This window comes from Crocuta crocuta, unplaced genomic scaffold, assembly GCF_008692635.1.
Source record: "Crocuta crocuta isolate KB4526 unplaced genomic scaffold, BGI_CrCroc_1.0 scaffold267, whole genome shotgun sequence".
Taxonomy (NCBI): Eukaryota; Metazoa; Chordata; class Mammalia; order Carnivora; family Hyaenidae; genus Crocuta; species Crocuta crocuta.
This window is the reverse complement of record NW_027531899.1, coordinates 3,191,382-3,205,382: the sequence shown is the minus strand read 5'-3', so window position 1 is coordinate 3,205,382 and position 14,001 is coordinate 3,191,382. Positions and strand designations below refer to the sequence as shown.

The following is a 14,001-nucleotide window of genomic DNA, read 5'->3' as shown; positions in this document are numbered from 1 at the left end:
ATCACCAGTATCTCTCTCTCACACCCACACACACACTGACTCCCACCACAGTTTCTTGTTCCAACAACTCCAGGCACCCTCCAGTTGCGTACTCCCAACTCCGAGCACTTCGCACTCCAGACGCACTGGGCCTTCTGAGACGCCCCGCCCGGTGAGCGGCGCAACAGAGCAGCCCAGGCAGCTGAAGCCCCTCCCCCATGCCCCGCTGCGGAGACGCGGTAGCGTCACCTGCCGGAAACGCCAGAACGCGCATCCAGCGCTCGAATGCGCACCCAGTATCTGGGAGGCTGGGTGAAGGCGACCCACAGAAAGGTCCAGGCCAGGCACCGGTGACGCCGAACCATCCCTTCGCACCCGCCTCCCAACGTACGCCTCTGAGCACATCAACACCTCCCAGAAGGCCTCGCGGCCCGATTCAACTTCCGGCCAGGACGCACTCTGCGTTTCCTGTTTGGGAGAGTGGTGCGGGCCAGGTCAGAGCTCGAGAGCCCGCGGGATCTTGCCAAGCCTACGTGCCCCGCAACCCTGAGACTCGGCTAGACGCTGAGAATTGGAGTTATAGTCGTTTCAGGAGGGCCCAGGCAGGGCGCTAGCTGTGGGTCCAGCTTTGGACCACATTTCCCAGAGGGCTAGGTGGCCGGTCACTCTTCTCGCAGGAACTCGAACGTTTTGTCACGCCTGGCGGGACCGTTAGATCCGTGAGGTGCGAGTCCATGGACCCCGGGGGAACCGGCTCAGCTATGCAGATTGCTACCCCGGGAGAACGGAAAGGCCTAAATTGAGGAGACCGGAGGCAGGTACGGAGTTGGGTCCTTTTGCCTGTGCGGGCGGAGCTGCATGAAAAGGAGAGGTTGTGGGATTGTGAGATTGTTACACTGAGACCTGTGTGCAGATATCGGTTGTCTATAGTTGTGGGGTTGCTGCGTCCTGTGTCCCTATGGCGATGTACGACTGTGACTCTGCGACTGTAGGAGAGTAACTGTTAGGTGTTCGGTGGTGGGAATGCGATTATAACTGTGTTACCGTGTGTGGCCCTGTGTGGACTGCGTAACTCATTGTTTTAAGTATGACCATACCCAGTGTGTGTGGCACTATGTGTCTGGGTATGGGCCTCCTGTCATGTGTAATATTGTAACTCCAGAACTCTGTCCCCGGGGAACCTCTGTGAAGTTTAGTCAGATTATAGCCCCTTGACAGCAGTGACCGTAGCTTTTTCTTGACACACTGGGATTGGGTAGGGTTCCTTAGTCTCCTTTGATCTCCATTCCCTGTGTGTGGTGGGTGCTGGGGTTGGGGCTGGGGCTGACCTCTGATCAGACTAGTTTGGGAAACAAGGAAAACGTGGTGTTTTACAATTACTTTTTCCTCTCCCAGTGCTGCCCCTCTCCAGGTGCAGGAGAGAAGGAAAGAATGCAAAATGAACTTCTACAAGCAATGTCCAAGGTATGTTGAGGTTTCCTCTTTGACTTCTTTCACCTGAAAGTTAAGTGCTTAATAAAGATATGCCATTTGATTATAGATGCCTATAATTTCCCTATTAGAGGAAAGAATAGTCCAGCCTGGCATTAAACCCAACAGCACCAAATACCTAATGTTCACTTATTTGGAAAATGGCTCCACTTCTGTTTGCTGTTTTTTTCTTTTTAAATTAAATATTTGTTACAATTTTAAAATAAAAGCATGATTACTGTAGAGATTTCGAAAACACAGAATTACCAAGAAAAAATAAAATGTCATCACTCAACTACTATTAATATTTCAATGAATTTTTATTATTTTTCCAAAATCAAATTATACCTCATTTACCATGTCATGTCCTACATTTTGACTAAAAAGTGTCATTCTTCTGTGTTGTCAAATGGTCTTTGTGAATACTATTTTTCAAAGATACATATTTCTTTGTATGAATGAGTTCAGGTCTACCCACCTTTAAGTTGGTTTTATGAATAGAAGTCTTAACATAGTCAAATTTATCAATTTTTTTTCTTTATGGTTGGTGCTTTTTGTATTTTAAGAAACCCTTTCCTTTCCCAATGTTATGCAAATATTCTTCTACATTTATGCTTAAAGGTATAAGTTTTACCTTTGCGTGGTGCCTGGCTGGTTCAGTCGGTGGGACATGTGACTCTTGATCTTGGAGCTGTGAGTTTGAGCCCCACGTTAGGTGTAAAATCTTTTTTAAAAAGTTTTGCCTGTCCTATTTATATATTTAATGCACCTCTGGCTATTGTGTATGACGTAAATTGTATCATATGTTAGTCCGCTATGTTCTCATTTCAGATATATCCAAATATATATATAAATATCCAGGGTCCTTATGTACATGGGACATACATTATTTGTCCTCCTTGTTCTGTTGCTCTGTCACAGTATCACAGTCTTGATTATTCTAGCTTCTCTCTCCTTTGAAGGTATTTTGGCTTTTCTTCCTTTGGCTGTTTTTAAGACTTTCTCCCAGTTTTTGGTTTTCTGTAATTTTAGTATAATGTGTCTAAACGTGCCTTTTAAAGATTGTATCTGCTTGGGATTTGTAGCATTTTTTGAATTTGTGGATAGGTGCTTTTTATTTATTAAGAAAATTCTCAGCCACCTTCAAAGATTACCCCTGCCTTATTATCTCTCTCTCTTTTCCCACGCTCAGCCTCTAACTAAACTTAGTTGAAATTTCCTATCATTACTTTTTTTTGTCTCTTAATTTCTTTCTGGTTTTGAGAGTTAATACATATAGCTCAAATCAAAGCAATATTAAGCAAAAGAACCTTGCCTTGTCTTAGGAGGGGTGGAGAGCATGTCAGGTAGCTAGAGTTTTAGAATTCTTTTCCCAACTCGTAGTAAAAATATGTTTATTCTATTGTACCTTAACACTTCTAATTTTGAGGAACTCTCTAAATCATAAGGCTATCCATTCACCTTATGATTTTCTTATGCGAAAATTAGAATGTATTGAAGTAGAGAACTCAGTATGGTAGTGTTTTCTTGAAGTATAAATTTGGAAATAGGTGCATCTACTCTCAATGTTTTAGACGTGTGTGTTTGGTACCGAGGCAAAGGAAATCAGATTAAGAATCCATTGCCCGAAATCTGTTCAGTTTGACCTTTCTATCTGACTTTCTTTAGAGGATGGCTGAGTATTTTCAATCCGTTCTCTTGTGCCAAAACCCAGAATATCAGGTTGCCCTCTCCCATCAGCCTCTAATTATGCTTGCTATTTCTCTAGTGAAGATTGTTGCCCAGTATTAATAGGGATAACTCTAGGGTGGTAGTATAATATAGTAGAAGATAATTTTTTAAAGATTTTATTTTTAAGTAATTTCTACACCGAATGTGGGGCTTGAACCGACAACCCCCAGATCAAGAGTTGCATGCTCTACTGACTAACCAGACAGGCACCACTTATTTTTCTAACCTAATGTTTAATCAGGAAATATTTGAAGTATTCCTAGTAAAATCAGAAAAAAAGACAAGGATATACTCCATCACCAATGTTATTTAACATTGTTCTGTTGTTATTAACCAAAGCACTTTGACAAGAGGAAAAAAAGGTTAAAAATTAGAAAAGAAGATGTAAGATTATCATTTTGCAGATGATATGAATATGTGCCTAGAAGACCAAATCAGCTTATAACCATAACTTTGAAATAAGCAGGACTCCATAGGAAGTAAGCAAAAGAATTTTTTTTTTTTTTTCATAATTTCTACCCTCAACTGTCTCTATGGCTAATTTTTTTTTTTANCCTTATATATTCTGGATATTAACCCTTTATCTGATATGTCATTTGCAACTATCTTTTCCCATTCCGTTGGTTGTCTATGGCTAATTTTTTGTTGTTGTTGTTGCCCTGGTCAAAAACTTGTGCAGTCCCTATAATTGATTTGATTGCTCCTTGGTATCCTTTACCAAGTTGTTTTTTAGTAACAAGATCAGTCTCATTTTACTAATTACAATCTCCAGTTGAGTATAATAATATGTAAGTTTCATTTAAAGGTTTTTCTTTGAGTTCAGCCTTGCTGTAAGCTAAAAGCTTGCAGTATGAAAAAGGGCATATACTAAACTTCTTCATTTCATCAACCTAAGTTTCTTTTCTCCCTCCCAGTAGGTAATTTCTGGCTCCTATTGAGGTTGCAATGGGTAGGGAGGAGGAGGTAAGGAGAAAAGTTTTACTTGATTGGTGCTATTGTTTTGGTCTTGGTCTCCTTTGCTTTTATGGATGTTTAGCACTGACTCATTTTCTTATGGGGTAAGAAAATGTGTGATTTGGGGAGAAATCCCTTCTGAAAATCTCTATTTGTACTTCCCTGTGATATGGGCAATGCATCTCCTTAAAATGGCTACTTAATAATATATGTCTTATACTTAGGCATTCTGTCATCTACTGCCTTGTTGGGAGACACATTGTCCCTCTATTGGGTCTACATCAGGTCCAAAACAGTCTTTTCCTCTAAACTCGAGGAAACACAACAAAAATCCTTCTAAACAATCTCATCATTCCATTTTGGACAATGGAGTCTAAAGGGGCCCCCTTGGTTGGCCTAAGATGAAGGAGAAGTAACCTAATTTCTCCTATGGAATGGAAATGTGTATCATTTTCCAATGACTGCCAATTTTTGGACACCAACTGAGTGTCCTACAATTTAATTAAATTCTGACACTTACTACCCAGAGTTAACACAGAACCCCACAGGTTTAGAGGCTCAGTCTTACAAGACTGCCCTATTTCAAAAAGCAGCTCCAAGTCTTGGGTATCCCCAAAGCACTGCCCTTTTGCCCAGCAGACTGCAAGTTGAGACATTCCCATGATCCTCACTCAGGTACAGTAATTGATTAGAATGATTCATAGAAGTCAGGAAAGTATTATATTTATGACCACAGTTTTATTATCAACAATACAATTCAGAAACAGCAAAGTGGTAGAGATGCATAGGGCAGGCATGGGAGGGAAGGCCATGTCTGGAGAGGATCTTAAGGATTTTGCTTAATAAAATGGCTGCAATGAAAGGTTTTTCAGGAATGTTTATGTTGCCAAAAATTTTGCAACCAGTAACATTATAAAAGTTAAAGAATTTATGTTAGTAGGGAATCATTCTCTTTTTTTATGTTTATTTATTTTGAGAGAGAGAGTGTGGATGCGGAGCTGTGGGGGCAGGGGGCAGAGAGAGAGAGAGAGAAAGAGAGAAAGAGAATCCCAAGCAGGCTCTGTGCTGCTAGCACAGAACCCAACTGCTGGATCCCACAAACCATGAGATCATAACCTGAACTGAAATCAAGAGTCGGACACTCAACTGACCGAGCCATCCAGGTGCCCCAAAAGGGAGTAATTGTTACAATCATTATAAAGGAACTGTAATTTTCAAGAAGTTTAAATTATGCTCTTGTCTAAGATAGTGATACTTTATTAATTCTTTAAATGTTTATATATTTTTGAGGGAGAACAAGCAGGGGAAGGGCAGAGAGAGAGGGAGACAGAGGATCTGAAGCAGGCTTCATGCTGACTGCAAGGAGCCCAATTTCGACCTCAGACTCATGAACCATGAGATCACGACCTGAGCTGAAGTTGGACGTTTGACTGACTGAGCCACCCAGGTGCCCTAAGATAGAGATTTTTTAAATTAATGTTTAACCAGTTTTGCATTTTAAAAATTCAAGAATTTTTTAATGTTTATTTATTTAGTGAGCAGAGGAGGGGCAGAGAGAGAGGAAAGACAGAGGGTCCAAATGGGCTCTGCGCTGACAGCAGAGAGCCTGTTGTGGGGCTCAAACCCCCAAACTGTGAGATCATGACCTGAACTGAAGTCCGACACAACCTGAGCCACCCAGGTGCCCCCAAAATTCAATAAATTTTAAAAGGCTTAGTGAAAAATGGCAGGATTTTGTCCCAGTACCCAATTTCACTCCCCTCAGGTGGGAGCCTCAAATATTTTTCTCTTTCTCTTGGTATTTTTCTATATTTCTAATTGATATTCCTGCATTGCTGTTTTTAATAGACATTTTCTGGTGACTTTCTTGAAAATAACGTGGACTGATTTCCCATATCACATTCCTTGTTTCCTGGTCCTGCAAAAGAGTTGTATCACAACTTTTCTTTATTTTTTTAATTTTAATTTTTTCTATAATTTATTTATTTTTTATAATTTACATCCAAGTTAGTACATGGTGCAACAGTGATTTCAGGAGTAGATTCCTTAAACCACTTACACATTTAGCCCCTCCCACAACCCCTCCAGCAACCCTGTTCTCAATATTTAAGAGTCTCTTATGTTTTGTCCCTCTCCCTGTTTTTATATTATTTTTGCTTCCCTTGCCTTATGTTCATCTGTTTTGTATCTTAAAGTCCTCGTATGAATGAAGACATATGATATTTGTCTTTCTCCAGCTGACTTATTTCACTTAGCATAATACCCTCTAGTTCCATCCATTGTTGCAGATGGCAAGATTTCATTCTTTTTGATTGTCAAGTAATACTCCTTTGTATACATATACCATATCTTCTTTATCCATTCATCTATCAGTAGACATTTGGGCTCTTTCCATACTGTGGCTGTTGTTGATAGTGCTGCTGTAAACACTGGGGTGCACACGCCCCTTTGAAACAGCATACCTGTATCCCTTGGATAAATACCTAGTAGTGCAATTGCTGGGTTGTATCATAGTTCTATTTTTAATTTTTTGAGGAACCTCCATACTGTTTTCCAGAATGACTGCATCAGTTTGCATTCCCACCAGCAGTGCAAAACAGATCCTCTTTCTCTGCATCCTTGCCAACATCTGTTGTTGCCCGAGTTGTTAATGTTAGTCATTTTAACAGGTGTGAGGTGGTATCTCAGTGTGGTTTTGATTTGTATTTCCCAGATGATGAGTGATGTTGAGCAATATTTCAGGTGTTGGTTGTCCATCTGGATGTCTTCTTTGGAGTAGTGTCTGTTCATGTCTTTTGCCTATTTCTTCGCAGGATTATTTTTTTGGGTGTTGAGTTTGATAAGTTCTCTATAGATTTTGGATATTAACCCTTTATCTGATATGTCGTTTGCAAATGTCTTCTCCCATTCTGTCAGTTGCTTAGAAGAAGTTTTCTATTTTGATGAGGTCCCAATAGTTCATTTTTTGCTTTTGTTTCCCTTGCCTCTAGAGACATGTTGAATAAGAAGTTCCTGCGGCTGAGGTCAAAGAGGTTTTTGCCTGCTTTCTCCTCGAGGATTTTGATGGCTTCCTGTCTTACGTTTAGGTCTTTCATCCATTTTGAATTCATTTTTGTGTATGGTGTAAGAAAGTGGTCCAGGTTCATTTTTCTGCATGTCGCTGTCCAGTTTTCCCAGCACCATTTGCTGAAGAGACTATCTTTATTCCATTGGATATTCTTTCCTGCTTTGTCAAAGATGAGCTGGTCATACATTTATGGGTCCATTTCTGGGTTCTCTATTCTGTTTCATTGATCTGAGTATCTGTTTTTATGCAACACAATTTTTCTTTAAATCATTGATATTCATGTAATTAGGACCTACAGATATTATTAATCTGAGCCAAGTAGTACACTAGAACCTAGATTCTTTTTAGTACAACTTTTACAGTTTTCTGACAGTAAACTTTTGTTTCTTTATTTGCCTTATTCCATGTATGTGTTGCTATTTCCCCCCCAAATCTACCAACATTGCTTTCAGTTGCCTATCAAAAGTATTTTCCATGTGATCAAACATTAGTTCTTTATTTTTCCTTGGAGACCTTTCCCCCATTGTCCTCTTTCCTCCTGTTCCTAGATGTTGCTCTCTAATTCTGCTGCCAGATATTGTTCTATGACTTGCCTTTCACAGTTACACTTGGGACTTTGTCATGTATTTTCATGTTTTGTAATTTCTGAATATAGTATTTTCTTTTTTCTTAATTTACTCTTTAGTTCTAATGGAGCACATAGATCAGGAACTTCTTTTTAAGATGCTGCATAGGAGAGGGGCACCTGAGAGGCTCAGTCGGTTAAGTATCTGACTGTTGATTTCAGCTCAGGTCCTGATCTTATGGTTTGTGACATCAAGCTCCGCATCAGGCTTTGTGATGACAGTTTGGAACCTCCTTGGAATTCTCTCTGTCTCCTCTTTCTGCCCCCACCCCAATCTCTCCCAAAAATAAACAAACATTTAAAACTTTTTTTTTTAAAGCTACATAGGAGATAATTTTATCTTTTCTTGCCATTGTGTTGACTTAATCGTCACACTAGATTGGTTTTTTTTTTTTTTAAGATTTTTTTTTTTAATGTTTTATTTATTTCTAGGAGAGAGAGAGAGACAGCGTGAGCAGGGGAGGGTCAGAGAGAGAGGGAGTCACAGACTGAAACAGGCTCCAGGCTCTGAGCCGGCAGTCAGTACAGAGCCCGACGCGGGGCCCGAACCCACAAACCGCGAGATCATGACCTGAGCGAAAGTCGGACGCTTAACCGACTAAGCCACCCGGGCGCCCCACACTAGATTGGTTTTTAATCTTGTTTGGTATATAATCTTCATATTAGATTTGACTGGGTATAGAATTCAAGACCAGAATTCATTTTCCTTTGTAATATTAAAGGAGTTACTTTTTTCTTACTTCAAGTGGTACTTTTTAAAAGTCCACTGTGATTTTGATTCCTGAAAATTTTTATGTAAACCATATTTTCTTCCTGGAAGTTTTAGAAAGTTCTGTTTTAAGGGTGCCTGGGTGGCTCAGTCAGTTAAGCGTCTGACTTGGCTCAGGTCATGATCTCACGGTTTGTGGGTTCAAGCCCCACATTGGGCTCTGTGCTGACAGCTAGCTCAGAGCCTGGAGCCTGTCTTCAGATTCTGTATCTCCCTCTCTCTCTGACCCTCCCCTGCTCATGTGCGTGCGCTCTCTCTCTCTCTCTCTCAGAAATAAAACATTTAAAAAAAGTGGAAAGTTCTGGTTTTTTTTTCTTCCTGGAAATTTTAGAAAGTTCTGTTTTTCCCTGATTATGTAATTTTAAAGTTTTTAAAAGTTCATCACATTGTTCATTCTTTGGAGTCTTAAAGGAAAAATATGGGAAGGGGGAAGGAATTCATATTTATGTACACTTCACTATGGGAGACATCAAGCATTGAGCTGTATGCTTGCTATTTCATGTCATTGGAAAAGTTTACTTGCACATTCCTAGATATACCCTCTCTATACAAGACATACACTTTCTACTGATCTAATAGAGTTTAAACCCCTTCGATTTGATTAATAATCTCTGTACCTTTTTGTAGAGCCCTCTAATAGCATCTCTACTACCATCTTTTTCTTATCTTCTTCCACTGTGAAAATGTGTTTATTGTTTCAGGGACCAATGATGTTCAGGGATGTATCTATAAACTTCTCTCAGGAGGAATGGGAATGCCTGGACTCTGGTCAGATGAATTTATACAAAGAAGTGATGTTGGAGAATTTCAGCAACCTGGTTTCAGTGGGTAAGGATAACTATCCCCCCAAATTCAGAGTCTGTCCTCAGGAATGTCTCATTTCTCCATTGTGAATTAATGGTTTCAAGTAGCCAGCTAAATATCTGCTCCTTGTTCCCCAAGGAATGGTTTGAGTTGAAATGGAATTGAAAATATTGGAAATGAGCGGCTCCAGTGGGCTGCAACTTCATCTTCATCTTTCTCTGGTCCTTCCTACAGTGGCATCTCTTCTCACCAAGGGACTGGATCTGATTTCTGGGACACCACAGCATAACCATGTCCCATGTCTTTTCTTGTGATCAGGACTTTCCAATTCTAAGCCAGCTGTGATTTCCTTATTGGAACAAGGAAAAGAGCCCTGGATGGTTGAAAGAGAGCTTACAAGAGGCCTTTGTTCAGGTGAATGAGATGGTAGGATAATGATTTTATCCATTATTTAACTGGTTGTTTGCCTTTTTATTATTGAGTTTTCTGTTAATTACATATTCTAAATACAGGTGTCTTATCAGTATATGATTTGTGAATATTTCCCCCCATTTTGTGGGTGTGTTTTCACCCTCTTGATTTTGTCCTTTGAAGCACAAAAGTTTTTAATTTTGACAAAATCCAGTTTATCTATTTTTTCTTTGGTTGCATATGGTCTTGGTGTGAACTCCTTTAAGAGCCTTCACAGTTAAGTTTATTAATACCTTCTGGAAGTAGGAAAATATTTAACACTTACTCTATTGTCAGGTAAAAGTTTTTATGTCAATTATATCAAAAAAAAGTTATAGGAGAAAACAACAAAAAAGTTTTAGATACAACTTTAGTTTTACAATTTAGCCACAAGATAGAATAGACAAAGAACTAAAGAACTCACCAATAAAGGTCTTTTATTTTTTTATTATTATTTTTTTAATGTTTTATTTATTTTTAGGAGAGAGAGAGAGACAGCGTGAGCAGGGGAGGGTCAGAGAGAGAGAGGGAGTCACAGACTGAAACAGGCTCCAGGCTCTGAGCTGGCAGTCAGCACAGAGCCCGACGTGGGGCTCGAACCCACGAACCGTGAGCTCATGACCCAAGCGAAAGCCGGACGCTTAACCGACTAAGCCACCCAGGCGCCCCAGTAAAGGTCTTTTAAAGTTTAAAGGTTTTTTAAGTTTATTTATTTTGAGAGAGAAAGTAAGCAGGGGAGGGGCGGAGAAAGAGAGAGCATCCTAAGCAGGCTCTGCACTGTGAGCACAGAGCCCAGTGCGGGACGCAATCTTACAAAGTGTGAGATCATGACCTGAGCTAAAACCAAGAGTCGGATGCTTAACTGACTGAGCCCCCCAGGCCCCTGCCCCCCCCCCCCACCCCCAAGATTTTTTTTCCTTTCTAGGAGGCACAAGATGTTACAAATTCACACAGGGAAGATAGCAGTCTAGATCTTCTGTCACCTCAACAGAGAATGAAAGGATCCCCAGATAACTGAAACAGATGTCCATTATCCATATAGATATCACCATAATATCAGATCCTAATCACTACAATTTACCAGCTTTATACAAACCAAAACCAAACTGGATTTAGCCCAAAAACAAGCCGAGGACACACTGAGGAGGATGTAGTGCAGAGAAAGTGAAAGAAAGTAGAATTTTATTGCTGCTTGGGATTTGCTGAGGCAGCCAAGAAAAGAAGACTGCTGGGACTTAAATAGCCTATGAGGAATACTTCCCAAGTCACATGCTTTATTTCGTCCTGCAGGTAAGTCCATTTGAACATCTCAGTGGGATCTTCAAAATTTTAAGAGAATAACATTTCCTTTTTCTTTTTTTTTTATGTTTATATATTTATTTTGAGAGAAAGCACACGCCTGCATGAGCAGAGAAAGGGCAGAGAGAGAGAGAGAGAATGAATCTCAAGCAGGCTCCACGCATGGAGCCTGACCTGAGGCTTGACTCCACGGACTGTGAGATCATGACCTGATCTCATACCAAGAGTCAGACTCTGAACCAAATGATCCACCCAGGTGCCCCCAGAGTGTAATGTTTTCAAAAAAATAGAACTTTTCAGGGCACCTAGGTGACTCAGTCGGTTAAGTAGCCAACTTGGTATTGGCTCACAGTTGTGAGATTGAGCTCTGCATCAGGCGCCATGCTTAGTGTGGAACCTGCTTGAGATTCTCTCTCTCTGACCTTCCCCTGCTCACAAACATGTGCACTCTCTGTCTCTCTCAAATAAATAAACTTTAAAAAAAAGTATAACTTTTCAGAAGCTTAATACGACTCTTTCATAAATGTATGGTAAGCACATTTGACAGATTTATTTATTAGCTCATTAATGAGAGAACCAGAGGAATGGTAACGCTGGTTTAAGTTATCTGGGAGAAACTGAGTTCATATTGTCCTGGAAAGAAAGAATGCAGGAATAACATCACTAACTGGGATACAAAAACTAGTTATTATTCTACAGGATAATAAATCTGTAACCTTCAGGCTGTCTTTTCACCAGACACATCATTTGCAATCTGTTGTTCTTGGCAATTTTTTGTTCTTTGTTCAGTTACTTTCTAGATTTTTAAAGCAGGTTGTATTGCCGTTGTGAGCATGTGTATTTAGTCGGTGTTGTTGGTGCAGAGAAATACTATTAGTTTTTTTTAACATGTGAAAAGGGAGTTTAATTTTATTAGTTATCAGAAAAATGCAAATTAAAACTGCAGTAGGATACCATTATGACACCTGCAACTTGGACAAATATTTAAGCCTGACGTTAGTAAGAATAGATGAGAATGTGGAGTTAACTGTAGGCACAGTATTATATAGCAGATCTCTAGAACTTATTTGCCTTGCATAATTGAAACTTTATACTTATTAACAACTGCCCATTTCCCTATCACCCCAGTCCCTACCAACCACCATTCTACTCTTTGCTTCTTATGAGTTTTGCTCTTTTTAGATACTTCATATAAGTCAAATAATGAAGTATTTGTTCTGTGACTGCCTTATTTTATGTAGCATTGTGTCGTCAGGGTTCATCCATGTTGTCACATATGGCAAGATTTCCTTCTTTTTAAGACTGAATAATATTCCGTTGTATGCACACAACACGTTTTCTTTATCCACTCATCTGTCTATGGATTTAGGTTGTTTTCATCTTGACTGTTACGAGTAGTGCTTAATGAACACATGAGTGCTAATATCTCTTCAAGATCTTGATTTCAGTTCTTTTGGATAAATACCCTGAAGTGGGATTGATGGATCATAAAATAGTTCTATTTTTAATTTTTTGAAGAACCTGCATACTGTTTTCCATAGTGGCTACATCAATTTGCATTCCCACCAGTAGTGTACAGGAGTTCTAATTTCTTAGCATCCTTACCACCATGTTACTTGACTTTTTTTTTTTTTTAAATCACAGCTATCCTAACTGTACTAGGCAGTATTTCATCATGGTTTTGATTTATGTTTCTGTAATGCTTAGAGATATTGAGCATCTTTCATTTACTTCTTGGCTATTTGTATGTTTTCTTTGGAGAAACCTCTATTCATGTTCTTTAAATTTTTTAAAATGTTTTATTTATTTCTGACAGAGAGAGAGACAGCGTGAGCAGAGGAGGGTCAGAGAGAGAGGGAGACACAGAATTGGAAACAGGCTCCAGGCTCTGAGCTGGCTGTCAGCACAGAGCCTGACACAGGGCTCGAACCCACAAACTGTGAGATCATGAACTGAGCCAAAGTCGGATGCTTAACCGACTGAGCCACCCAGGCGCCCCTGATGTTCTTATTTATTTACTTACCTAATTTTTTAAAGTTAATCTTTTTAAAAATTTTTTTTAATGTTTTTTATTTATTTTTGAGAGAGAGAGACAGTGTGAGCAGGGGAGGGACAGAGAGGCAGACCAGAAACTGAAGCAGGCTCCAGGCTCCAAGCTGTCAGCACAGAGCCTGACGTGGGGCTTGAATCCACAAACTGTGAGATCATGACATTGGCTGAAGTTAGACGCTTAACCAACTGAGCCACCCAGGTGCCCCTAAAGTTTATTTATCTTAGAGAGTGAACAACTCGGGGGTGGGCCGAGAGGGAGAGAGAGAATCCCAGGCAGGCTCTGCACTGTCAGAGCAGAGCCAGATGCAGGGCTCAAACTTATGAACCATGAGATCATGAAATGAGCCAAAGTTGGATGCTTAGCCAACAGCCACCCGGGCACCCCACTAATTCTTTTAATCAGGTTATTAGGCTTTTTGCCTGCATATTTTAGAAATTAACCCCTTACTGGATACATGGTTGGCAAATATTTTCTCCCATTCCATAGATTGCCTTTTCACTCTGTTGATTCTTTGCTATGTATAAGATTTTAAATTTGATGTAGTCTTAGTCCTGTATTTCTCTTTTTGCTTTTGTTACCTAGGCTTTTGGTGTCATATTCAGAAATCATTACTAAGTCCAGTATCGTGACACTTTTCCCCTGTGTGTTCTTGTAGAAGTTTTATAATGTCAGGTCTTCTATTCAAGTCTTTAATACATTTTGAGTTGATTTTTCTGTACGGTATAAGGTAAGAGTCCAATTTCTTTCTTTTGCATGCAGATACTCAGTTTTACATCCTGTTTTTTTTTTTTTTTTTTTTT

The 14,001-nt window shown here is 39.8% G+C and overlaps 2 protein-coding genes across 2 annotated transcripts in view; one reads left to right on the top strand and one right to left on the bottom strand.

The window, feature by feature from the left end:
* The window catches only part of LOC144239569 (uncharacterized), a 66,644-nt gene extending 66,292 nt beyond the window's left edge, over positions 1–352 (bottom strand). Inside the window, exon 1 of the mRNA XM_077773638.1 lies at positions 229–352. The gene's annotated coding sequence lies outside the window, so the exon portion shown is untranslated. The remainder of the gene's footprint in view (positions 1–228) is intronic.
* ZNF829 (zinc finger protein 829) overlaps positions 317–14,001 on the top strand; it is a 24,582-nt gene continuing 10,897 nt past the window's right edge. The window contains exons 1-4 of the mRNA XM_077773772.1: positions 317–797; positions 1,375–1,443; positions 9,297–9,423; positions 9,718–9,813. Of these exons, the coding sequence (XP_077629898.1) occupies positions 1,411–1,443; positions 9,297–9,423; positions 9,718–9,813 (256 nt within the window). The 5' untranslated portion in view covers positions 317–797; positions 1,375–1,410. The remainder of the gene's footprint in view (positions 798–1,374; positions 1,444–9,296; positions 9,424–9,717; positions 9,814–14,001) is intronic.